The 24,387-nt window shown below is 38.2% G+C and overlaps 2 protein-coding genes across 7 annotated transcripts in view; both read right to left on the bottom strand.

Moving 5' to 3' along the window:
• necab2 (N-terminal EF-hand calcium binding protein 2) overlaps positions 1–2,276 on the bottom strand; it is a 148,768-nt gene extending 146,492 nt beyond the window's left edge. The window contains exon 1 of one of the 2 annotated variants that reach the window (XM_049483494.1): positions 1,834–2,276. In XM_049483494.1, the coding sequence (XP_049339451.1) occupies positions 1,834–2,166 (333 nt within the window). In that variant the 5' untranslated portion in view covers positions 2,167–2,276. The remainder of the gene's footprint in view (positions 1–1,833) is intronic. The other variant, XM_049483493.1, reaches the window with a different exon arrangement.
• Positions 2,277–7,296: 5,020 nt separating this feature from the next.
• The window catches only part of hydin (HYDIN axonemal central pair apparatus protein), a 114,817-nt gene continuing 97,726 nt past the window's right edge, over positions 7,297–24,387 (bottom strand). For 4 of the 5 annotated variants that reach the window (XM_049483464.1, XM_049483465.1, XM_049483467.1 and 1 more), the window contains exons 70-84: positions 22,749–22,914; positions 21,619–21,766; positions 21,299–21,506; positions 20,962–21,183; positions 19,854–20,023; positions 19,552–19,750; positions 19,201–19,359; positions 18,181–18,461; positions 16,584–16,803; positions 16,219–16,431; positions 14,519–14,682; positions 13,274–13,424; positions 12,838–13,068; positions 10,657–10,881; positions 7,297–9,018 (exon numbers count right to left, since the gene is read on the bottom strand). In XM_049483464.1, the coding sequence (XP_049339421.1) occupies positions 8,512–9,018; positions 10,657–10,881; positions 12,838–13,068; positions 13,274–13,424; positions 14,519–14,682; positions 16,219–16,431; positions 16,584–16,803; positions 18,181–18,461; positions 19,201–19,359; positions 19,552–19,750; positions 19,854–20,023; positions 20,962–21,183; positions 21,299–21,506; positions 21,619–21,766; positions 22,749–22,914 (3,264 nt within the window). In that variant the 3' untranslated portion in view covers positions 7,297–8,511. Of the gene's footprint in view, positions 9,019–10,656; positions 10,882–12,837; positions 13,069–13,273; positions 13,425–14,498; positions 14,683–16,218; positions 16,432–16,583; positions 16,804–18,180; positions 18,462–19,200; positions 19,360–19,551; positions 19,751–19,853; positions 20,024–20,961; positions 21,184–21,298; positions 21,507–21,618; positions 21,767–22,748; positions 22,915–24,387 lie in introns of those variants that run through there. The other variant, XM_049483468.1, reaches the window with a different exon arrangement.

The raw sequence follows: 24,387 nt of genomic DNA, 5'->3' as shown, positions 1-24,387 counted from the left end.
AAGCTACAGAATAAGAAGCCTAACCACTAGAAGAGACGTTGGTTGTGGTGTGAAGGAGTGTACCGCAGCTGTTACTTTTTAGAATCTTGCCCAACATTCGTGTTCGTTTCTGAGCTCCACTGAATTAAATGGCTTTAGCGCGAAGCAGCGGCGTTACAGAGAGGATGCTAGGCTCCCTAACTAGGTTAACTAACTAACTAGCAAACTAGATATCACAGGTTAGCTAGCGAACCTAGCCCTCCTTAAGTAATGTTTCTGTCAAAAACAGATTTGTTACAAGAAATTACGTGATAAACAAGACAAGACCTAATTTTAAGAGAGACTATTATTCTGTTACTGTGCTGTTCTAAAATGATTTAACGCTCAATGACAAATTATATTTTTGGAAGGAATACTATGATGTTTGGAATGTTGAAAGCCCATGTGAATATAGGTAATCAAACGTATACAATTTAGATTTGAATCAGGTGTTTCAGAGCAAGAAATCAACCAAAACATGCAGGCATGTGTTCAACAAATGAAAAAACACTGTTTTAGTAAGTTTACAGCATGAATATTGTAAAAATATAAACAGCCAAACATTTTCTATACTTATTATGACCCATTGTACGTCTCGTTGTATTTGGCGTAGCGTATATATTCATTGTGACATTATATTAAAATGAAATACATAAAAATAAGCTACAGTGTATCAACCAAAAACTTGGTTTGTTGCTTGAAGTGTTAATAATGTCACAGAGGGTTAATAATTTAAAGACTTAACCCTCATAACCACTTAAAACGAATGTGTTGGCGTCGCTAGTAAGTTAGCTGGCTAAGGTTTGTACACATGTACTCACTCTCCAGGCGGATTTACATCCGATTTTTCACTTTTTTAGAGTATTAATCTAAAGAATACGAATCCTGCTCACTAGAAGAGGCGTTGGTTGGGGTGTGAAGGCAGTTTAACGCAGCTGTTACAATTCAGAAAGTTGCACAACGTTTGTGTTCGTTTTTGAGCTCCACTGAATTAAATGACTTGAGCGCGAGGCAACGGCGTTACGGAGAGGGTGCTATGCAACCTAACGTTAGCTAACTAGGTTAGCTAGTAACTAGCTAGATACAGATTTGGAAAAAATAAGATTCCGCCTGAAAATGATGAGTTTCTTTGATTTTACCAAACTGAAAACCTCTGGAAGATAATCAAGAGTAAGATTGATAATCACAAGCCGTCAAACCAATCTGAACTGCTTGAATTTTTGCACCAGGAGTGGCATAAAGTTATCCAAAAGCGGTGTGTAAGACTGGTGGAGAACATGCCAAGATGCATGAAAACTGTGGTTAAGAACCAGGGTTATTCCACCAAATATTGATTTCTGAACTCTTAAAACTGTATGAATCATTTGAGGTCTGAAAGCTCTGCATCTTTTTTGTTATTTCAGACATTTCTTATTTTCTGCAAATAAATGCTCTAAATGACAATATTTGGAATTTGTGAGAAATATTGTCTGTAGTTTACAGAACAAAACAACAATGTTCATTTTACACAAACATGTTACCTATAAATAGCAAAATCAGTTAAACTGATTCTCTTATTTTTTTTCCAGACGTGTAGCTAACGTTACCACACCGGTTAATTAGCTAATCTAGCTAAGTAACGTTAAACTCAGCCAAACCGCTGAAACACCTCCTCCTAACTCCTCCGCAAGTCATTTTACTGCCAGAAACAAAGTTAAACTTTAAGCGCGAGCACCAGCCAACCCTTCAACATCAGCGTACACAAACGCTAACACACTTTACACTAACACACACACACAGGCGCGAACACAAACACGCAGCTAAACAAACACTTACGTCCAGAATGACGGAGATGCCTTTCCGCGGCTCCGGGGCGAAGAACTGCTCCTGGGCCACGGCCACCTCCTCCTCCTCCTTGGCGTACTCCCGCGTCGAGATGCTTTTGTTGTCGCTCATCTTGGTGACTATCCAGCGGACGAGCCCGTCGATTCCCCCGGGCTGGGCTCCTCCGCCGCTGTTTTGGGCCGGTGCAGCCGTCGCTGTCTCGCTGTCCCGCGGCCCGCCGCCTCTGGGCTGCTCGCCGCTGTCCTGCGCGCGGAGTTTGCCTTGTTCCTTGTGGAGCAGCTTGTGGACGACGTCCCTGCAGTTGCGCGCTGCCTGCTCACACATCCTTTTGCCTCCGCGCGTTCATGCTGCGCGCTATGGGGGCCGGTCCCTCCTCCCCTCTGACATCAGCACATGCCCAAACACATACACACGCGCGCGCGCACACACACCTACCTCTCCAAGGCACGCGCACTTACTGCCCCTCTGAAGCGAGGCTTCTCTCAGTGCAGGTGCTGTTGCTGCTGCTGCTGGAGCAAACCCTGCCCTGCGCTGCCCTGCCTGCACACTTGGATGCCTGCCTGCATGACTGGTACTGAAACAGACCCGATTGCGCGGAGCAGAACTTCATTCTGATTTAGTTAAACTGGATGAAGTAGATTATGTATATAGTTCTCAGGGATCTAGCTAGACTCTGAAGCACACGGTTGATCTGCTGTAAGCTGTAAGTCAGACACTGGCAGACTTAAGGGGGTGGGCCAGAGGGGCAACTGCCCCCCTAGGTGTTCCCAGTGGTTCGCTAAAGTGGCCAAAAAGTGTCTGCTAGGGTGCCCCCAAAAAGAAGTTCTCTAGATCAAGAAATTTTCAAGTGTCTCAATGAGAACCCATCTTTGAGTGCCGTTATGAAGCACCTTCACTCCCACATCTGCTGCACAGCGTCCCAAAGGATGCTTTTTTTCCCAGCAGAGAAAATGAGATGCAGTGCTGTATTAGGTTCTCCTATAGGTGAAAAATGATGAAGTACCTGGTTAGGTGCTCCTGTCACAACAACGTGTCCCACCAGTGGATGAAATGGATTTGTATTGGAGTTGAATTACTAACCCAAAACAAAAAAGTAGGGACAGTGTTTATGTTCTGTCTGGTCAACTTTGTATAATTTCTTCTTCATATACATCAATTCCTTGATTATAAATTATAAATGTGTTCGGTTGGGTAAACTGGAACCTACAGGGTTTGCTTCACCATACCAGCTGTTAAATACAGACAATGACACACAAAGTTCTGTTTGACAAGATCTCTTTTGGTCATATGTTTTTTATGATCCTGTACTTGTTTACTGTAGCAGTAATAAAATCTCCAAACTATAATTTGATACTGATTTCATCAAGCCATATGTGAAGCTTTTGTGTAGCTTTTTATTCATACCAAGTACCAGCAGCAGTAAAAGTATATTTAATCAGCCTGAACTCGACTTTGAGTAACACACTGTAATCATTTGTGAAAACAAGTTTGTCCAGTGCCGCTGCATTTGCTGTATAAGCAAATTTCCAAAGAGTCTAATGAGTGTGTCTCCAGGGACACATCCGTGACCTGAACATTAGCCTCACAGCCCACAGTGTGAGCAGGAATGCAACAATGGGCAGCTGAATAATGGAGGAGTAATTGTCTCTGGAGAACCTATGGTCTTATCTGCCGAGACAAAATTGTATCTGCAGATATGTAAAAAATGAAGTAGACAAAAAGTAGATATCTCAGAGATAAGCAAAAAGGTAAAATGCACATTTACATATAACTAACTAAATCATGCTGATCAGGTTTTAGTGTATCACTGCCCTATACAAAATGACACCTTTTTTTTTTGTTTACAGAATAAAAATTTTTCACATGTGATTTAGAATGTATTCTAACCCACGGTTGAACATGCTCCTAATTCAATGTAAGCAGCAACATTCTGTACCAGTCCACAGGCTGACAAGTTTCAACCAAGGTCTATCCTGGAGACATTGCAGACCCCTAGCAGGCTGCATCAATATTACACAACCTTGTCAGAAGTTATTTTGGTCCAGGAAACAACCTTAATGGCATGAAGTAGAGACAGTAATAGAAGAAATGCTGGTGGTAGTAGGTGACACTCTCGCTTTGAACATTTTTCAAAAGATGTGATGGAGAACGGGGACAGGCATTAACAGATTATACTCTTCCTCAGTGGTGAGCAGCCATTGAGTAGATTATTATCTAGAATATTTTTTCTTTTAATAAAATACAGCAAACTGTGTTTGTGCAATAAAACTTGCATCTTTTCTTTTGGCTCCTGGTACCATACTAGGTTCATTTGCCCCTATCAGGCATCATCAGTGTGTAGTCATTCCCCCTTTAATGTGTACTAATCTTTTTTGGGAGTGTTGGCCTTGTTTTTGTAATGTATTTAATATTTAGAAATGTTAGACAGACTTTATTTTGTTACTTTTAGTTTATAATAGCTGTTAAATTTAGGTAATATTTACCTTCACATCAAAAGAAGATAGAAAATAGTATAAAGAAGCAAGAAAAACACATCTCTTGTAAATTTCAGCACAGAGGTTGTCACCTCCAGTCCTGGAGACCCACTGACCTGCACAGTTTCAGATACTCTCTGCCACAATCACTACTGACCAACCCCATGAAGGGCTTGATAATTAGATGATGAGCTGCATCAGGCATGCTGGGTGCAGGAAATCATTTAAACCAGTGGTCTCACCCTGCCTCTTCCCTTGCATCACACTGCATCCGATCCACTCATGCTATTAATGGTTCTAAAAAGAGTATAGAAGCACACATTTGGTTTCAGAAAAAAAACACATTTTTAATCTTACTTAAACCAGAAGTGGTTCTACTGTGGAATTGTTCACTAACATTTGTAGCAGCGTTATTTCCAAGAGGGCAGCTGGTCAAGTACTATGTGTAATGCACCTACAAAATGTAGAAGCACTGAAAAACATTAAAAGAACTTAGTTAGCAGCAAAGCATGTTATGTTAACCATGTTCAGAAGCAGGATCAACTCCTCTGGGTTCAAAAACATCTGGGATGGACCATCACACTGTGGAAACACGTATTTAATCAGACAAATCAATATTCCAGGTCAACTCTGTGAGCTTCAAACCAAAGCCAAGAAGGACCATGCATTTTCCAGGGACCTTCATGCATTTTTCAACTAGACAATGAAAAGCTACCAGGTGATGCTTCTGAGGAAGAGGGCATTGGTACTGGACTGGCCTGTCTCAGTCCTCACCTGTCCCTAACAGAGAAAGTGTGGAGACTTTTGAAGCACAAAATGAGAAAACAATACTGTACTGTTGCACACCTTAAGACATGTTTCCAAGAAAAATAGGACAAAATTTAGATTAGATTAGATTTAGAAATACTCTTCTTGTAAGTGAGAAGACATTACAACATTACCAAGTACTACAGGTCTGAATGCAGGAATGGATGTATGCTAAAAAAATAAATATCCTAGGTTCATAGTGTCAAAGTAAATAAAAACACATTTTTAGAGAAACATTTTTTATAAGTTTCCAACATTTTCTGATTAGGTGTTGTAAGATCTTCAGAACCAGGGTTAGTGATCACTGTTAAAACTATACATGGTTGGATTTTGAGGACTGTAGTTGTTTTATATAGGGTTGTTCTGTAGTTGCTCTCAATGTTTTTCCTTGATTGAAGCTTAAAGCAAAACCTTCCTGAGGTGATCTGGGTGTGTTTTATTTTGGAAAACACCTCACCATGCAGAGCAGTGGTACTTTAGGACCAAAATTCAGAACTACTGGGCTCCATGCACCATGTGAAGAGTTAAATTGCAAAAACAGTTATGTTTAAAAGAATAGCTTTGTTTTTGCCAATAAGCTCTTCATAATAATAAGTCTCTGCAGTGTAATACAATTGAGAGTAGACATTCTGTTGTCAAATCTGAGTCATAACAAATCTGAGATTTCCTCTGTGAGATCTTCATGCAGAGGAAACCTGGTACTTCCGCTGTTTCAGGAGGGGTGCTTTCTCACTTGCTTTCTCACTCCTGCGACACCCTCATTACCTTCGTGCCTCTATAAAGGCCTCAGATGACCTTTGCCAGTTGAAAGGGTGTTGAAAGGCTCCCCCAGTCCTGCCCTTTGCCAGAGGTGATTAAGTCCTCCCTGCTAAAAGGCCCCTTCATTTAATTGGTGCACAGAACAAGCCCCCCCATACACACAGTTTGTGGTCCTATAGTGAGGCATTTAGCCCGACAACAACGCAGTGCTGAAAATATGTCCCTGTAATGTACGGGGGAAACGGAAGCAAAAGCTTTTTAATGCTTTTTCTCCCCAAGCTGAGCTCGGGTAATTATGACAAGCCGTAATCTCTTGTCTTTGGCGGCGCCTGGGACGCCACCCCTGCTGTCTCAGTGCGGCTGTTACAGGCCGTTTCCCATCTCTTCTCAGAAGCGTGCGCAGTGGTGCGCTGCAGTGCCCCTACAGAGCTTAGAAGGCACTAAGCAGGTGGGCGGCTGCACTGGTTACTGCAGCTGTAGCCTGATCAGAATCTTGCAGGAGTGATCAGCGAGAGGAGGGCAACTTCTTAAAGATACTAAATAATAATAAAAAAACATTTTAAACATCTGCAGGTTTTTTGTAGTGGAGTAAAGGCATACTAAGCTAAGAATGAAGTCACACACCGTCTGTCTCTGTTCTTGCTGTCCATAACCAGTCTAGTCCCAACCTATGGAACCTTTGGCCGTGTCCAAGAGACAAGAAGTCGTGGAAGTCGTCTGACAATATGTTCTTTTTTTTTTTTTTATTTAGATGCCTCCTCTGCTCCTACTGCCTCTTGTACATTCATGTAGTCTCAGTAGAAAACACAATTCAGGAACCTTATTTTGGTCACAGTCAAGCATTTAATTAAAGGTAAAATATAAAATAAAAATTGCATTCTAATACAATCAATTTTTTCTTTACATCTACAACCAAACATATACAACCATATACAGGAAAAAAGAGACCACTTAAAAATTATAAGCTTCTTTAAATTTTACTAAATTGAAAACCTCTGGAATATAATCAGGAGGAAGATGGATGATCACAAGCCATCAAACCAAACTGAACTCCCTGGATTTTTGCACCAGGAGAAGAATAAAGTTATCCAAAAGCAGTGTGTAAGACTGGTGGAGGAGAACATGCCAAGATGCATGAAAACTGTGATCAAAAACTTTGCATTATTTGAGGTCTGAAAGCTCTGCATCTTTTTTGTTATTTCAGCCATTTCTCATTTTCTGCAAATAAATGCTCTAAATGACAATATTTTTATTTGGATTTTGGGAGGAATGTTGTCCATGGTTTATAGAATAAAACAACAATGTTTATTTTACTAAAACATAAACCTATAAATAGCAAAATTACAGAAACTGATTCATAAACTGAAGTGGTCACTTATTTTTTCCAGAGCAGTATGTTATTTTACATAAACATAAAAAAAAAAAACATTAAAATGTCTTGTCATTCTCTGTTTTTTATTACCTCCCAAGTAAACCACATGAACATGACCCATGAACAAGTCAGGGAAACGAGTGTCACCTTAGAGAAACGTACCATCTAAGATGCACTTGAAAGCACAGTAAGCTCCATGCTGAAGTTGCCGGCTTTCCTTTGATGGCTCAGTCAGAGAGAGACATTTTGCCTTGATTACTCTGAAAATGGCTAATGAGTGTTGGGGACGCATATAAAGAGTATTTAGATTCATCTCAGTCTGACACAGCCTGCTCTGTTAATGCCAAAAAGGTATTAAAGGTTTCCCTCCATTAAAATCCACTTTTTCTAGTTCTTTGTGAAATACTATGGGTACTTGGTTAATGACAAAGAGGGTATTAAGAATGACAAGTCCATTTCAACAATTAGGTCTTTTTATTATTATATTTTATTATTGAACTTTACCTGTAAGAGCTTGTAGCAGATATGATGCATGTTCTACACAGTGGTGTACAGGACTAGTGCTGTACTGTACTGTACTGTATCATAAGCAGTTCAACATTATCATATTGTCAGCTGACCCGCTTAATGGCCGGGGCTCAAGAGGGTGTTTGGAGATGAGGGTGCAGGGAACAAATTGCAGCAAAATTGAGAGCCAATTTAAACTGTGCTCCTAAGAGGACTATTGCTTAATGTCAGGCTGCCCTTGCTTGGGCTGTGCTCGCCCACTCTCTCATTAAAAGCTCTCTTACAGTCCATGAAGTGTCTCGCCAGACTGCGGCAAAAAAAAAAAAAAGAAATTGGAAAAATATTAGATTCACATGCACTAAAAACCTGAGCCATTTTATAACAAGCACTCACTCACAGAAATGTATTATGTGAACACAGACATTCAAATGTCTCTTAAAAGAGTGGAGAGCATCTACTGTTCCATGTAATAATGTAATGTTAGAGGTGTTGCAAAAGGGCAGCAAGTGCACCTCCTGGTGGAGGTCAGAAGAAATCAAGGACTGGCCTTGCAGCTTTTACAGCTACACTTTAAAGTGACTTTACAGAACACATACACAAAGCTGTTTATACAAATGGACATAAATTCTACTTTCTAAGGCATATTTATTTATTTTGTACACCTAGTATGTAACCTTAAATGTATTTCTCCAGAACTGGTTAAACTGATTTACTGCATTATGCAGTGCAGCAGAACATGGCACCCAATCATTACTTCTCTCTCTGAGGCTGCTCAGGGCAGATGCCCTTGAGGTAGTACACCCAGAAGATGGCCTGTCCATGTCCGTCTGTCCGTGGACTGGAGATGGTCAGCTTTCCTGTGCACAGGGTCTTGGAGCCTTCCGGAGGGCCCTCAAAGCTCACCACAATGTTGTGCGTCTTTTTAGATGGGATGGTGTCCGCTCCCTTGACAGTAAAGGCTGGGTTGTTTACCTGAAAGGAGAAGGCAGCAGCCTGTGGAAAGACGTTCTTAAAGGGAATAGTGACGTGGGAGCCAGCGTAGATGGTCAGGGGACCCTGAGGTTTGGGAGGAGTGCAGGTGCCGTAGAGGGGGAACAGATAGTCCCCTCCGAGGCTGGATGAAACTGTGAGCAAGCCTCGAACTTCACCCAGCTGACTGGGCTCAAAGTGAACCTTCACGCTGACGTCACTGCCTGTCTGGGAGCCTGCTGCTGCTGCTGATACAGTCTTCTCCACAAAGAAGTCCGGGCAGTCTGTCTAAAGATGGATTTTACATGATTAAATTAAAGTTTTGGACAAATCTGATTTACACAATTAACCGAGATGGATAAAAGTTCAGCTATTCTAAATTTTATTCCTACCAGTTGCACCAGAATGAAATGCTAGTCTGATCGCTGGCTACATTAAATGCAAATTTTCCTTACTTTTGAGTTGTTAAGTTGAGTTGAGTTATTACTAAAATGTAATAGGTTACACCAAGTAAACTAGTTACAATATATAAGTTAACATCAATTTAAAGGTACCCTAGACAGCTATAATATGAAAATAAGTAAGCAAACAGAAAATGATAAGTACCTCAGTTTTTTTTTTTTGTAATATGTTACACTCTTTTGATCAACAAATTTGATTTATGTTCAGGCTTCAGTTTTTTAAGTGTAAACAAAAGATCACAGACCTCATACCAGCAGATTTGCAGCACAACACAGAGAGAAACAGAGCTCTGACAGTTTTGATAAGCTCATCTTTACAAGCTTATCTGCTTATCTAAGATATTTCACTACAGAGTAACTACAAAACCTAGTGACAGCACACATTCAGCTGTGTGCAGTCATTAGAGTAGATTCACTGTCATTATGTAGGCAAATAAACATATTTTACTCCTGAATACACAATTAATAATGCTACATCTAAACTCTTTACTCATCTCCTAACCCTGTATGGCATTTTTGGAAGGAAAATATAATTTTAAGAAGCTTTGGAGTTCCTGTTGATATATCAAACTTATTCATTTAGATTATGACTTTTGATAACTATCTGATCATTTGATTTACAGTATAGATGTCAAAGCTTTTACAGAATTTACAGAATTTTATTTAAATATTAGGATAATTAAATACTATAACAAAATACAAAACAGTTAGCTAACAAGCTTACCACAACTGATTTGACAATCATTTACCAGTGTTTTAAGGCAAATCCAACAAAAATGTATCCTACTTTTTACAGTACGTGCATGTCAAAAAAAACAATGGAAACATGTTTACAGGTAGAAGTTGGACAGTACTGTGTGTAAATCTGATTTAATTACTCACAGACAGAATAATATTTAAGAAGTGCAGCTAAGAATTATTTTATGTGGCAGTGATTTTCACATTTTGCACTTTTATATGAAACTCTTTAAAATAATCTTTTGTTTTTATTTTGGTTTCATTGATTTCTAGTTATTCAGTTTTGACTCACTTGAATATAAATGTAAAATAAATAATAGTTTGTATTTGATAGCTCTAATTGTGCTGTGTGTTAATATGTTTTCACATTTACAAATAACACTTTTTATTCAGCTGTCCTTACATTCAGTAGATGCAACTGGCAGCAGTTGTGATATATAGTATCACAGTATGAGATGCTAAAAACAAAGACATACTAAATGATATGCCATGTTTGCCTATATGGACTGGCAATTATTATAGCCATATAATACGTCTGTAATATAAAGATCAGATAGAATGGTAGCCACAGCAAAGATAGTAGAAAACTCACATAGAATAGAGTAACAATTATGTAAAAAAAAAAACAAACAAAAAAAACAATGGAGTTAGAAGGGCACAGCAATGTCTATTCTAAACACAGCATGTGTTTTCTGCTGTTTCATTCAGTGCTCCAACAAAGCCGTACCTTGCAGGTGTACTCAGTCTTGACGCGAGAGTAGCTGGTGAACTTGGCAGTGAGGTATTGGCTGCTGCCAAGTGGGGCTTTGAAGTAGAGGGGTTTCTCAGGAGGGGCAGGGAGGGCCCGGAGCAGCAGCTCATAATGGAAGGAACCCAGTTCACTGTTCTGTAGCGTCAGCCGGGTTGTGGACTCCCCTATACACAGAGGCTGGTACTGCAACTTCAGGGTGTCCTGATGTAAATGTACAAAGCGAGAAACATTTTAAATAACCATTCTTTAAAACTAAAAAACACTTAAAAAGCTACATTTATATCATGTTTATTCAGACAGTAATTAGGAATGAAAGTCGAGATGTAGGTTTTATTATTCCCATAGGAAAGAAAAAAAGGAGATTTCCTTAATGTCTCTGGTGTTTCTCCTAGACAGATATGAGATTAGAAGGAAACCCAAGAGAGATTTTACTTTAAATCTCCTGCTGCTCAGATGTTTCTCCTGAGACAAAGACTTCCATAATCTCACATGCATCTCCTCCTGAGTTTTACTACAGATCTCAATACAGTCTTACATTGTGCTCAGATTTGATAAAAAAAATAACAGTAATAGTTTACTAAATACAGAAAACTCAAAATTAACTCCAGCATTTCTCACTTAGGAATCTCACTTAATGCTAGCATTTTTACTTCTATGTTGTCAAAAACTATTTATATGAGCTATTTATTCACTTAAATTGCTGTACATGTAACACACATCATATCTTAATGGTATGGCACTAGGATAACTAATTATAAATTTTGTGTGTGCGTGTGCGCTTGGAAGTTCAAATGGATAACAGGAAGTGGATAAAATGAGAGGAAACATAAACCTAATGAAATTCAGCTGGAATTTTCAATTCAGTCAGACATCCACATCAATTTCATTTCTCAGTTGAAATTTATTTTGTCATTTTTGTCAGTGCATTAATTTACCATAAATTTTTGTCAGTATGTACAGTATAATATATATATATATATATATATATATATATATATATATATATATATATATATATATATATATATATATATAGATATATATAGATATATATATATATAGATATATGTAAGCTAAAATAAAAGTAGACCATGAAAAAAAAAATCTTTCCAAGAAGAAGCTTCCGAAATGAATAGACTATACCTAAACAACGCAGAACATGAATTACACAATTTAGCATAAAAATCTGATTTAAGTCTCATTTTTGTCTAAATTTATTTCTCCTAGGCAATTTTAGGAGAAACATCTGTGACAATGTTGATATCTAAATGAGACACAAGGGAGAATAACAAATATGTCTCCTGAGACATCATAGAGCAACATTTAAGCAATAAAATTTTCCTCTGGGTTAATACCTACTTTTTTGTGTACAAATGTTTGTGGGCAGTGAATGCATTCAGCTTTTTAAAGTTTCACATATTTTCGATGCACAAATGTACACATATACAGCATGTCTAGTCCCTGTAGAGAAGTACTGTCAATAGAAGATAACACTCTGGAGCAGATAAACATCATGCAGAACAAAAAAACACTCTTTTGTGTCCACATTAATCTGTCATATCAAAACAGACACAAAATTAATGTTAACACAACTGTTAAATACCAAATACAGTCCAGCTAAACATGCAAGTGTGCATTTTTGTAAGACCAGGCTCTCCATGGGAGGATATTAACTAGCTATCTTAGCAGGCTACTCTAAAGAGCTACGGCTTGACTCGTCACCCCCCACCCCACTAGTTTTGACGTTAAACTGAGAAAGTACCCAGTTTGTGGTTAATCAAGTCATAGCCGGAGAACTGGGTTTAGCTAGCTTGCTGTCTCTCTGCTAATCGTTCATCTGGTGAGATTGGCTGGCTAGGAAATATTAATATGGCTACCCTTAGCTACCTAGCACAGTAACATACATCTCAAATTGAAATGGCGATCTCTACTGTTTTTTTTTTAATTAATTCAGGGTAAAGTACAGGATCTTTGGGAAAACTATGAAAGATTTGACCTTTATAAGATTTCTGTGCATTTTGGAACGCAGCAGTGAGGCGACACTGCTAATATCCAATGGTACAACGTTTTGGTAGACGATGGTGACATAGGTGAATAAAGCGTATAGCTTCTAAATCCTTCAGTAAAAAAGGATTTAGCTTCAAAATCAAGTCCTACCTTGGACAGTGCAGACACCGAAAGCTGAGACTGTACACTGATGTCTGGACTGCGACACTCAACCGAGAACACCACGTTTGTGGGTAATGGATTTTCCACCTCCACACATGCAGATGTTGTCTGCCTGACAGACGCCACCATCTCAACAGTGCTCATCACTCCTGGAGGTGTGGCTTTGAAGCTGAGGTTGTAGAACAGATATTCACCTGTGACTTCATTCTTAAAGGTCACCTGTAAAAGGAGGAGATATAGATATGTAAGTCCAGCAGTCCAGTTCTCAAGACTCATTTCTGTAATTCATGCTGAGGATTTAGCAAAAATTACAAGCATTTACATCATTTAATATTTTGGGTATTATACTGGCAGTGATTTAAGCAGCATTAAGCTGTATATTGAATTAACATAAAATGTAAGCCTAACAGGGTCTGGCACTTGCTTTGGCATTGTACTGGCCCTCTTTATAGCTGAAGAAGGAGATTTTGTAGTCCCGCTTGGCCAACGCAGGCACGTCCATATAATCCAAGCCCTTCAGAGAAACAGTGTTGTCTGGACGGTCAGGGTTCACCATCTCCATTAGAACACGGAACCTGCCCAGCAGCACAGTCAACAGATTAATAAAGAAGGACACATGAACACACGTGCATAAACATAACATATATGCTCTGCTTCAGAGACCAGTTCATTCACATTACAGACCAATACAGGTTCCTTATATTAATGAATGTGAACCATCACATCTGAATTGTTTAAGATTGCCAGTTTGAACACAGCCTTGTACACCTCAAAACATGTTGTTTGTAGAATCAAATCTCATTCGTCTGGCATCATTTAAAAACCATTTTTAAAAATTACTTTAAAGGCACATTTAAAAGAGTATACTTTTAAAAGAACAATCTTATTATTTATTAGGGATGGGAATCACAGGGCATCTCACAATAAAATACAGCTCTGTAGTTTATATTCTATAAACTACTGACAACATTTCTCTCAAATTCCATATGAAAATATTGTCGTTTAGAGCATTTATTTGCAGACAATGAGAAATGGCTGAAAAAACAAAAAGTATATCACAAAAAACTCTAGTTTTTAATCAGTTTTTATGCATCTTGGCATGTTTTCCTCCACCAGTCTTACACACTGCTTTTGGAAACTTTATGTCACTCCTGGTATACAAATTAAAGCAGTTCAGCTTGCTTTGATGGCTTGTGATCATCCATCTTCCTTTTCCTTTTAAATTTGGTAAAATCAAAGAAACTCATATTTTTAAGTGGTCTCTTATTTATTCCAGAGCTGTATAATCCCAATACATTGCCCATGGTAACGATATCACAACAGTATGATTCTTACAATTCGATACTATGATACTTAGTGGCATCTGTGTTACTAAAGAGGATACATTTTTGATTTATTGGTGTCAGTTTTACAGAATTTGACAACCAATATTTTTCACTGCAATGAAGTAGTAAGTTCAGTAAGTCAAATTAGGGAGTAAGTCTTAGGAAGTCAAGAGTGTCTATGTTTCAATAAAACATCAATATTTTATTGCCACATATTAATAATGTATCACAAACTAAAATGATATATTGCAATACTGATATTTTGTCTTGTTAATTATATAGTATTTATTTCTACAAGGTGAAAGTAATATAGTGTAAGTTTACAGTAAAGATGATTGTGATACCTCTGTGGTTTGTGGAGCCAGTTCTGAACAGGGATCATCTCTGTATATAGAGTCTTGCAGGGTACCTCACCACTGATAGTGCCCACCGCTTTAGGTGGCTCTGTTGTGCCCTGCAGGGTGTAGAGCATGCCCGCACCATCGGGGAAAGCGAAGAAGACAGAGCCCTAGGCCACACACAAAATCACATGCAAATAAAACAAGAAAAAAAAAACACACTCCTACTGGCTGTGCAACACTGAGCTCAGGGCAGTATTACCATATCAATTAGCATTCAGCTTCAAAGCTCCATTCCCATGAAAACTTCTGTGTGCTTGCTTAATTTCTTTTTGTTAAAAAAATCAAAGCGTGCACAAAAGAGTGGAAACTGGCTGATTATCATTTAAAAGGGTTTCTTATTCACTGTACAGTTCAACCCAATGTTTCAATTACTCACTACACAAAAAGCAGAGTTTCGAGCCCAAACGACCCCGACTATGAGTCATTTCTAGGCTTGAACTGCCTCTTGTTTGAACTACTGAAAAACAATGGTATTAATTAAAACTGTTAACTGATCTTTCACATTTACAAAGGCCTTAATTATTCTAATAGCTTAATGAAGAGCTCTTCAGTGGTGTTCCTGGAGGTCCGTTGTCTGGCACAGTTTGAGGATTTTTCTCATTGAACACATGTCCTTTAGTTTATCTAATAATTACAAACTGTGCATGAGATCATCAGGTTTTGTATCGACAACTACATCTAACAACTGAGGGGCTGGCAATGTTCCTGTAATCACTGCAATACTGGGTAAATGCCTACTGCAGAAGGAATATTCATTTGGGCAGTTGATCTATAAAGAAAAAATAAATTTGCTGTGATTTAAATCACATTTTTCCTTCTTAAAAGTGAAACTTAATAATGGATAATTACATGTAATTGCAAACGAATTTTTCATAACCTTGAAAAATTTTATGATAATATGTTAGTGTAGATCAGTCAATTTTCATATTTGAATCTCTTAATCTGCTAAGAAAAGTTTTCAGGGAGAGCATAAACATCGCTGAAGCTCTATAACAGCACAGATCACAGGTCAAAAATAATAAAACATATGTGAAACTACTTCTACTGTTAAATACAATTGGCAGACTGACAATATCAGTTTAATAATGCCATAATTGTGCCAAGCTGCTATCTTTAAAGTTCTTTAAGGAATCTTAAGTAAACAACTTATTTTGGTTTGTTTAACACTTTTTTGTAAACTTCATAATTGTGTTCCTTCACCGATTTGATGCCTTTAATAGTAATCTACAATGTAGAAAATAATAAAAATAATGAAAAAAAAAAACAATAAATGAGAAGGGGTGTGACCCAACATTTGACTGGCAGATTTATGGTTTACAATAGCTGTGTGTGTGTGTGTGAGAGAGAGAGAGAGAGAGAGAGAGAGAGAGAGATTTGATCCTAATTGTAAAATAAATAGGCAGCACTTTACTTTCTAAACTCCACAGTAGGGATGCTGTGCTTACATTGCTAAATAAAACCCACTACTAAGTAATTAAGCTCTGTAAAATTAGCAAATTAATGTTTACTACTCTTAATAGTCTTGATGATATAAGGAAAGCATATGAAATTACAGCAACATTCTGCTATCATAATCTTTTAGTTCCCCTGAAAGATAGGAAATGGTAAAGATTAAAATTTCCAACCAGTGGAAAAAGATTTACCAGGTGCTTTTTGCCATCTGTGGTCATGGTCATGGGCTCATAAGTAATCTCATAGGCTTTGTTCTGCTGGTAGGGCTCAACGACAAAGAAGGGTGCGGCGCTCCAATACTCCCCCTCCAGCACTGGTTGAAGGTTCCAGCTCTGGTTTGAGGGATTGGACAGACTAAGAGATTGTGTGCACTGACTGCGCACCTGGCACGCAAAGTTTAGCACCTGAGAGAGAGAGAAAAATAAAAGGATTAGCCCAACAGACAGCAAAGATGTAGATATAGATAGATATAAAGATATGTAGGGTAATGAGCTGTTTTGGAAATCATTGGAAATCATTAATTTCTGGTTGATCAACTTGATGCAAAGAAACTCACTTGATTAGCTACTTGTGGGGGAATGCAGGAGCCAGCCAATGTGATGGTCACAGGTTTGCCTCCCTCTATGGAGCAGCAGAGATTGTCATATCGCACATTCTGCTTCACCTCTACAGGAGCAAAAGTCACCTCCAAAGGCAGCTCCATTCCTGGGGTGATGTAGCCCTTGGCAGGGCAGATACTGAAGTCCGGTGCAAAACTCTGTACATCCCACTCGAACCTGATACACGCACATACTGAAGTCATTAGTCAACATTAAAATACGGGATGTAGAGAGTGTTATAAGAACAATTTGCATTATTTAGAAAAGGCTCCAGGTTAGTCTGTAATGATAAAAAAAATAATATAAGGTTTTAGGAATTTTCTAAAAACATGTGACATGGTTTGCATCACAACGTTATTATAACACTTCTCACATAACATTCCCATGAATACTAACGTAATGGAAATGTTAAAAATAACATTACAAAACCAATATTAAAACTTCGACACAACTGACAATGCAGCAATGTTACCAGAATGTTTAAACGCATAAAATAAAATTTCTTCTAAGAACATCCAGAAAACCCGAAAGACTGAAAGGTCTAAGAACATTCAGAAAATGTTATTTGTTATTTGTTAATATTTTAGATGTATTATGGAGTATAAAACAGTGGTTCTTGTGCTGAGCTTGCTAGGAAACAGCAGATGTGGAACAGCTGATTTCTAATTGTTTTGTGATCTTTTAGATTTTTTTACAGACTAATCTGTATCTACACTCTTCTTTCTGAAGGCCTTATGGAGTTTTTTGGATCTGGTCACAGTGAGCAACCCACTTTAACAAAGAAGAGCAAACTAAACTAAAGTCTGAGGTAAATAAGATAGACTCTTCTACTTTAATTTGTCAGGTATGGAGAGATCCTGTGATTTATATGCTCACAAAAGTAGCTGATTTGACTAACATACTGCATGGGTAACATGGGTGCATAACCTGGATGTGAAACAGAACCCCCTAAGCACCTGATAAACATTTTCCAGATGTTTTTGTTTAGTTATACTACCTCCATCTCTTAATATTGGTCAAATACAGACATTAAGGCTCTATTTTAGCAAACTTTAGGCGAGCCTTATGACTTGACTTGACTTGATCTGTCAACCGTGAATGGCACAACTTGATTTAGGGTGTATCAGAGTGGCTTTGCTATCATAACCATTGGAAAAGTACACCTCGTGCGGCTCAAAACACACAAAGGGCACGTACTAATTCTCTTAATTAATCATGGGTGTGTTTTTGGGCGTAACGTAAAAATACACCAATCAGCGAAAAATGTACCTAAACACACTTTATGTCAAGACCATCAAACCATCACAACCTGTTGCTATTTAAACAACGCAGGTGCAGGGTGTGAAAATAGACTGTTGTCGGGTGTTAATATAGTAATGAGCACCACTACGCAGCATATGCAGGATGTAAGATAGGGCCCAACATGTTTATATGTTTAAATATATTAAAATAACAAAGGTTTCCATGGGAACAACAACCCTTCCTCTCTGAAGAACATTCTCGTAACTCTCTAAGCCTGTGTGTGTGGGGGTGTGTGACAGTGCGTGTAGACACCTAGCCCCAATGTCGCCAGTGTTCTGCAGAATAATGCGGCGTGTGGCTTTGCAGTTCCGGCAGACGGCCCCAAAGCGCAGGTACCCCTGGTCCAGTGTGACCTCCACACCGTGGCAGCAGCCCTTCAGCACCAGCAGGGGGCACACAGTACCCAAACACTTCAGTTGCAGCTCCTCGCTGAAGGGGGCCATGCGCTGCTGTGGTGTGAAGACCACCTCCACCTTACATCTTCCCCCTCTGCCTGGCAGGGTCACCTCCCGCTCCGGACGCATGGAGAAAACCTGAGAATGCACATGTAAAGCATTCAGGAACCTTACATTGCAATGCATTTCATGTTTCCTTCTTAACACTGAAACTTTTTTAAATTAATATTTAAATGTAATACATGAATCAATGTATAATCAACCCAATGGAATTTTGCGTATACTCAAATACGTGTGTTTAATTGTTTATTTTTTACTTAGAACACAGATTGTCCTTTGTGTCCTATGTGTACGTACCAGCTAAATAAAAAAAAAAGTTAACAGTGCAAATCAGCAACAGTGCAAATTATGATGAAGAAAGAAGGAAATATTCTACTTAACTAGTAGATATCTGAAAGCCATGCCATGTGACTACCTCATAAAGCTGACTGAGAAAATACCAAGATGTACAAAGCGGTCATATAAGCAACAGGAGCCTACTTTGAAGAATTGAAAATATAAAACATATTCTTGTTTATATATATTCATTTTTGTCTACTAAATAATGTTTTTCTTCATAGTTTGGATGACTTTAGTATTAATTTACAAAGCAGAACATTTTTATATTATGAAAAAACACTTAATTTAAGGTGTGTACATACTTTTGACTGGTACTGTTTCTTTTTTCTTTATCATTTGACAATGTAGTTGTAGTTTTAATTCAGAAAAGAACTAGAACTTTAGTTCTAGAAATATTGCGTAAAAGGTCTTATAGTGGAGCTGACCACACCACACATAGTGGTTAAGGACTGTTTGTGTGTCTGTGTTTGAGTCTTACCCCAGGGTCCAACAGAGCGTGTGCAGTAGGCGTAAACAGGAGAGAGAAGGTCAAGTACGAGTCACTGTTGTTGATCAAAGGAATGAGCTTCCTGCACTTCTGGCCCACTTGCAGGGCTCCTAGCTTCACAACCTTGTGCTGTGGATCTTCAACATCAATCTAAGACAGCCAGATATAGACCACAGAACACCAAAGAGTCTTAGAATTCTACAGCATCTGTAAGTGAAAGCTGTAAGTGAAACACTTCAGACTGTGCTGTGCACAATGGCACCGAGTTCATTCAAACCAGATCAAAGACGCAGGAAGACATGTCGGCTTTTCACAGAGCATCAAAGAAACTCTTTTTCTCACCTTCATCGCAATTCCTTGCCCCAGGATCTCCACTACCTGCTTGGCACACTTGTTGATTTCAAAGACCACTTTCTCATGGTACTGCACTGCTTCCCGAGGGTAGAAAGTAAAAAGCACCTCCATGCTGCCACCAGGGGGTAGCACCTCAGGGGTGAAGCTCGCTTTCAGAGAGGGGGTGTTAGAGAATAAGCAGTTCACGCTGTGAAAGATGGAGGACAAACACACAATATAAAAACCTTGCTGCAAAAAACAGTCAACAAGTGCACAAACTGTACCTGAAACCATTTCTTTAGATTCTCTACCTGATTCCTTTCTCTCCTTTGTTGCTGATGACCAGTGTGTGTGTTGCAGGTACCATGCCAGCAGAGTAGATGAAATTCATTCCAAAGTTGTATTTGAGGAAGGAGAACTCCAGGCCCGGGGCAGTGGCTGCACCCAGCAGAGAACAACAGAAGGTTGCACCATTCTTTACCTACAGAAAAACAAAAAAGCAATAACAAACAGAAAAGAAATATATAAAAGGGAGAGGTAAACAACAGAAAAATGGAATAGATATATAGAGTACCAGTCACAGGCTTGGACAAACCTAAATTCAGTATTTTTTTTTTTAATTTTCTCTGCATTATAGATTATTAAATAGTCATCCAAACTATCAAGAAAAAAACATATAGAATTGTTTTTTTTATTATAAAGTTCAATGGAACAATGGAAAATAGGTTTTAGCATTTACATACTTCAAAATAGGCACCTCTTGCGTAGATGGTAGCTTTGCACCTCTTGGCTGGATTTTCTCAGTCAGCTTTATGAGGTAGAGTAGTCTGGAATGGCTTTCAGTTAAAAGCTGTGCTATACTCTTTAAGAGTTAATTACTTGAATTTCTTGTCCTCTTAATGTGTTTGAGAGCATCAGTTGTAAAGTTGTGAAGATGTAGAGTTGGTATACAGTAAATAGCCCTATTTGAATAATGTTCTAATCTGTATTATGGAAAGACCTACTCAACTATATAAAGACAAAAAAAAACACTTTAAGAAATGAAGGTCAGGCAATCCAATCATTTCAGGTGCAGTCATAAAGACCATCAAAATGTTATGATGAAACTGGCTCTCATCAGGATCACCCAGAAAAGGAAGATCAAGCGTTAACTCTGTTGCACAAGATAAGTTCATCAGAGTTACCAGTCTCAGATAAGACCCAGATAAGAGCCATCAATGCTTTTAGTATTTTGGTTTGTTTAATACTTTTCAGTTACTACATGATTTCTTATGTCTTCCTTCATAGTCTGGATGACTTCAGTATTAATTTATAATGTAGGAAAAAGAACATTAAAATAAAAACATTTGTCTGGTACTGTATGTAAGTAATTAAAATATTAGCATGAAAGGGATATAAGTGATTGAGGTAGGCAATCACCCTTATTGAAAAGCGCATATCTTTGAGGATGCAGTTCTGCAGGGGGAAGAAGCTGAGAATGCAGCGATCCTGTCTTCCCACTGGTACTATGGCTGTTTTGGGATCCACCTGAAGGTGGCGCTGCAGATCTGTAGGTCCTGTTAGCTCATATCGCACATCCAGGCTGAACTTTCCTGGGTTGTATACCACAAAAGAACATGTGGACGTCTCACTCAGCTCCACCTGTACAGAATTAACAAAGCAAACAGAGGCAATGGTTTTTAACAACATACACTGTACATCTAAATGATGGTGCATGAAACTAATAAAACTGAAAAAATCATCTCCTATAGTTTACCGTTTTGAAGTCCACAATGTGAATGTCAGTAGAGGAGAGCTTAGTGAGAGCTCCCTCTGGACCCTTGCAGTGGACACTGGCGTTCATGCTGTAGCCCTCTGCTTTTATGTTCAGGGTGAGTGGCTGGACCCTTCCTGTGACTGTTACGAGCAGATTAAACATCACTGCTCCTTCCTGGGTGGGTGTGAAGGATATAACCAAGGGGAGCCTGCCAGAAAAACAAGTATATGCATATTTAAAACAGTTTTTACAGGTGTTAGAGCTGTGGTTTCATCTACATTTCTTTTAGGGTTTTTGACTTTAGGGTCTCAGTTGCTCACTTGTCTCTAGGGGATACTGTCCCTTCCATAGTCTCCAGCAGAAGACTGTCTCCAAGGGGCTCTGACCGGCAAGAGACGTCCAAAATGGAGAAGCTGAAGGGTTGGTCTTCTCCATTCACCATGTACACAGTTCTACGGGTCTCCTGGCCTACATGTGCACAAAAATACAGTGACACAGGGCTTGACAATAATTTGATATCAATATATAGCTCTGGAAAAACATTATGAGTTTCTGTGATTTTACCAAATTGAAAACCTCTGGAATATAATTTAAAGGAAGATGGATGATCTCAAGCCATCAAACCAACCTGAACTGCTTGATTTTTTGCAAAAGGAGTGGCATAAAATGATCCAAAAGCAGTGTGCAAGACTGGTGGAGGAGAACATGCCAAGATGCATAAAAAATGATTAAACTGATTAAAAAACAGGGTTATTTTACAAAATATTGATTTTTAAATAAAAAAAAACTTTATGAATATGAACTTGTTTTCTTTGCCTTTTTGAGGTCTGAAATTCTATTTTGCATCTGTTTTGTTATTTCAGCCATTTGCCATTTTCTGATAATAAATACTCTAAATGACAATTTTTTTATTTGGAATTTGGCAGAAATGTTGTCTGTAGTTTATAGAAAAAACAACAATGTTCATTTTACTCCAATATATACCTTTAAACAGTAAAATCAGAGAAACTGATTCAGATACTGAAGCTGTCTCTTAATTTTTTCCAGAACTCTATGTTTTTATTTATTGTTTGGGAGACTTTAGTATTAATCTACAATGCAGAATTTTTTTTTAATAATGAAAAAATACTGAATTTAAGATGTTTTTAACTTTCAATTGGTACTATATACACATTGCAGTCATAATAAATGTACAAATTATATATATCCATATATTTACGACCTTGACTCTAACTCAGGTTTTGTTCTTGACAAGGACTTGGCTCTAGCAGTCTTGACTACAACACTACTGGCAATAGCTAGTTCATGGTGATATACATGACTGACTCTGGTTTTTATACTGTTAATATCATTACTATACTGTATCGGCCAAAATAAAGAAATGTATCTTGATACGTAACGGTCATTCATCAAATCCCACACGAAGTTTGACCCCTAAATTAAATCTTACCGATAAGCAGGCTGCCCAGATTAAGGTGAGCATGATCAATATACACAACGGGTTCATTAGCTGTGCCCACCAGCAGAAAGGGTACAGAGAGCTTATGCTCTGGGATTAGGAAGGTCCAGAATGACTCCACCAGATCCAGCTCCTGGGGGTGAAACTTAAACGAGACCTGGAGCAGAAGATAAAGCAAAATCAATAGAATGCAAGCAAGTACCGGTACTAAGAAGATATGAATGAAAGATGTGTTCAATTGAATAATCAAACATATTTAGCACTGTAAAATGCAGTGAGACTCATTAATATTTGGACAGTGTGGAGCAGGTTTATTTTGTTGTGTGTCAATAAAAACTCAAACTGAAGTATACAATTGAGACTATCAGAAGAAATGTCAGGTTTTAAGTTCTTTAGAAAAAATGTGTTTAGTTGTTGTTGGACATAAATAATGAGGAACATGCATAAAGTTGTATAATTATACACTGTAGTCCATTGGCTTATGGTACTTTGTTATCTTCCTTTACTACAGGTTCCTTATTTACAGCAGGCGGCTGGCATTTAGTCAAAATGACCAGTCGTTTTTCATAGTCAAATGATGCGCCTCTGTTTAAAGTCTTCAAATTGAGCAAAATGTCTGAGTGCTTTAGAGGCATGGGTAGCACTCAACAGTCTTTCACCAAGTGGTACACTTTCCAAAAGTAGCTTCAAAGGTTCTTTTTACTTTTAAGTCCTATTGTGGCAAGACCTTAAACATCTGCTTCTATTACATCTATTGAGATCTATTATAAGTAGGCAACACTTGAAATTCAACACTGGCTTTTTGCAGTGGACAGTGAGTGGACACAGAGTTTAAAAACTCCAGCAGCACTGCTGTGTCTGATCCACTCATACCAGTGCAACATGCTACTAATAAGAGCTGGATGTGAGGATGTAGAGACTGTGAAAAGGCTAAATTAAGTACTTTTTCAGACTGATGGTTTCACTTTGTTGCTAACAACACTGTTCAGGTCCAGAACAGCAACACATTTCTAAATCATGGTTTTGCATACAGTATATGTTTTAGAACAATGGTTGTAGCTCTTCTGCTTCTCTACACTCACTTTGATAAATCCCATTGATCTCACTTAAGTGCTTTTCTCCTTTTCTCATAAATCTTATAAACTTTATCAATCTTGCTTTCCACTCTTAATGCTGATTAAAAGGACACATCATCCAGTGTAGATTCTAGGTTTGTCTTCTTTAAGTCATCTGTTAATGGTAAACTGCAATCTGCTACCCCTTATTCTTTGCAGATTGTCTGAAATTTTATAGGCTGTTATTCAGTTTGTTTTGTTTATTCTTTGTATTTTAAAACTTACTTCATTTTCTGTCACAGATTTTACTGTTTTTTCCTTCATTACTGTACTGTCTTTCTCCAATCGCTGCATACTGCTGCTATTACAACTGCTCTGCAAAATTTTTAGCTTTCATATATTTCATATTAACTACAATATTATCTACAATCCCAGTGGATACAGACAGTATAGATACATTTGCAGCTCTTTATTGTAAATGTGTATAAATAAGCAGCATTTTGTAACATTTTAGCACTTTAGCTTTAAAATCATTTGTAAGCTCCACTGACTTGTGAAAGCTGGAAAGCTGCTAA

This window comes from Astyanax mexicanus, chromosome 9, assembly GCF_023375975.1.
Source record: "Astyanax mexicanus isolate ESR-SI-001 chromosome 9, AstMex3_surface, whole genome shotgun sequence".
NCBI lineage: Eukaryota > Metazoa > Chordata > Actinopteri > Characiformes > Acestrorhamphidae > Astyanax > Astyanax mexicanus.
Note: the sequence above shows the minus strand (reverse complement) of the source record. Positions and strands in the feature narration are given on the sequence as shown.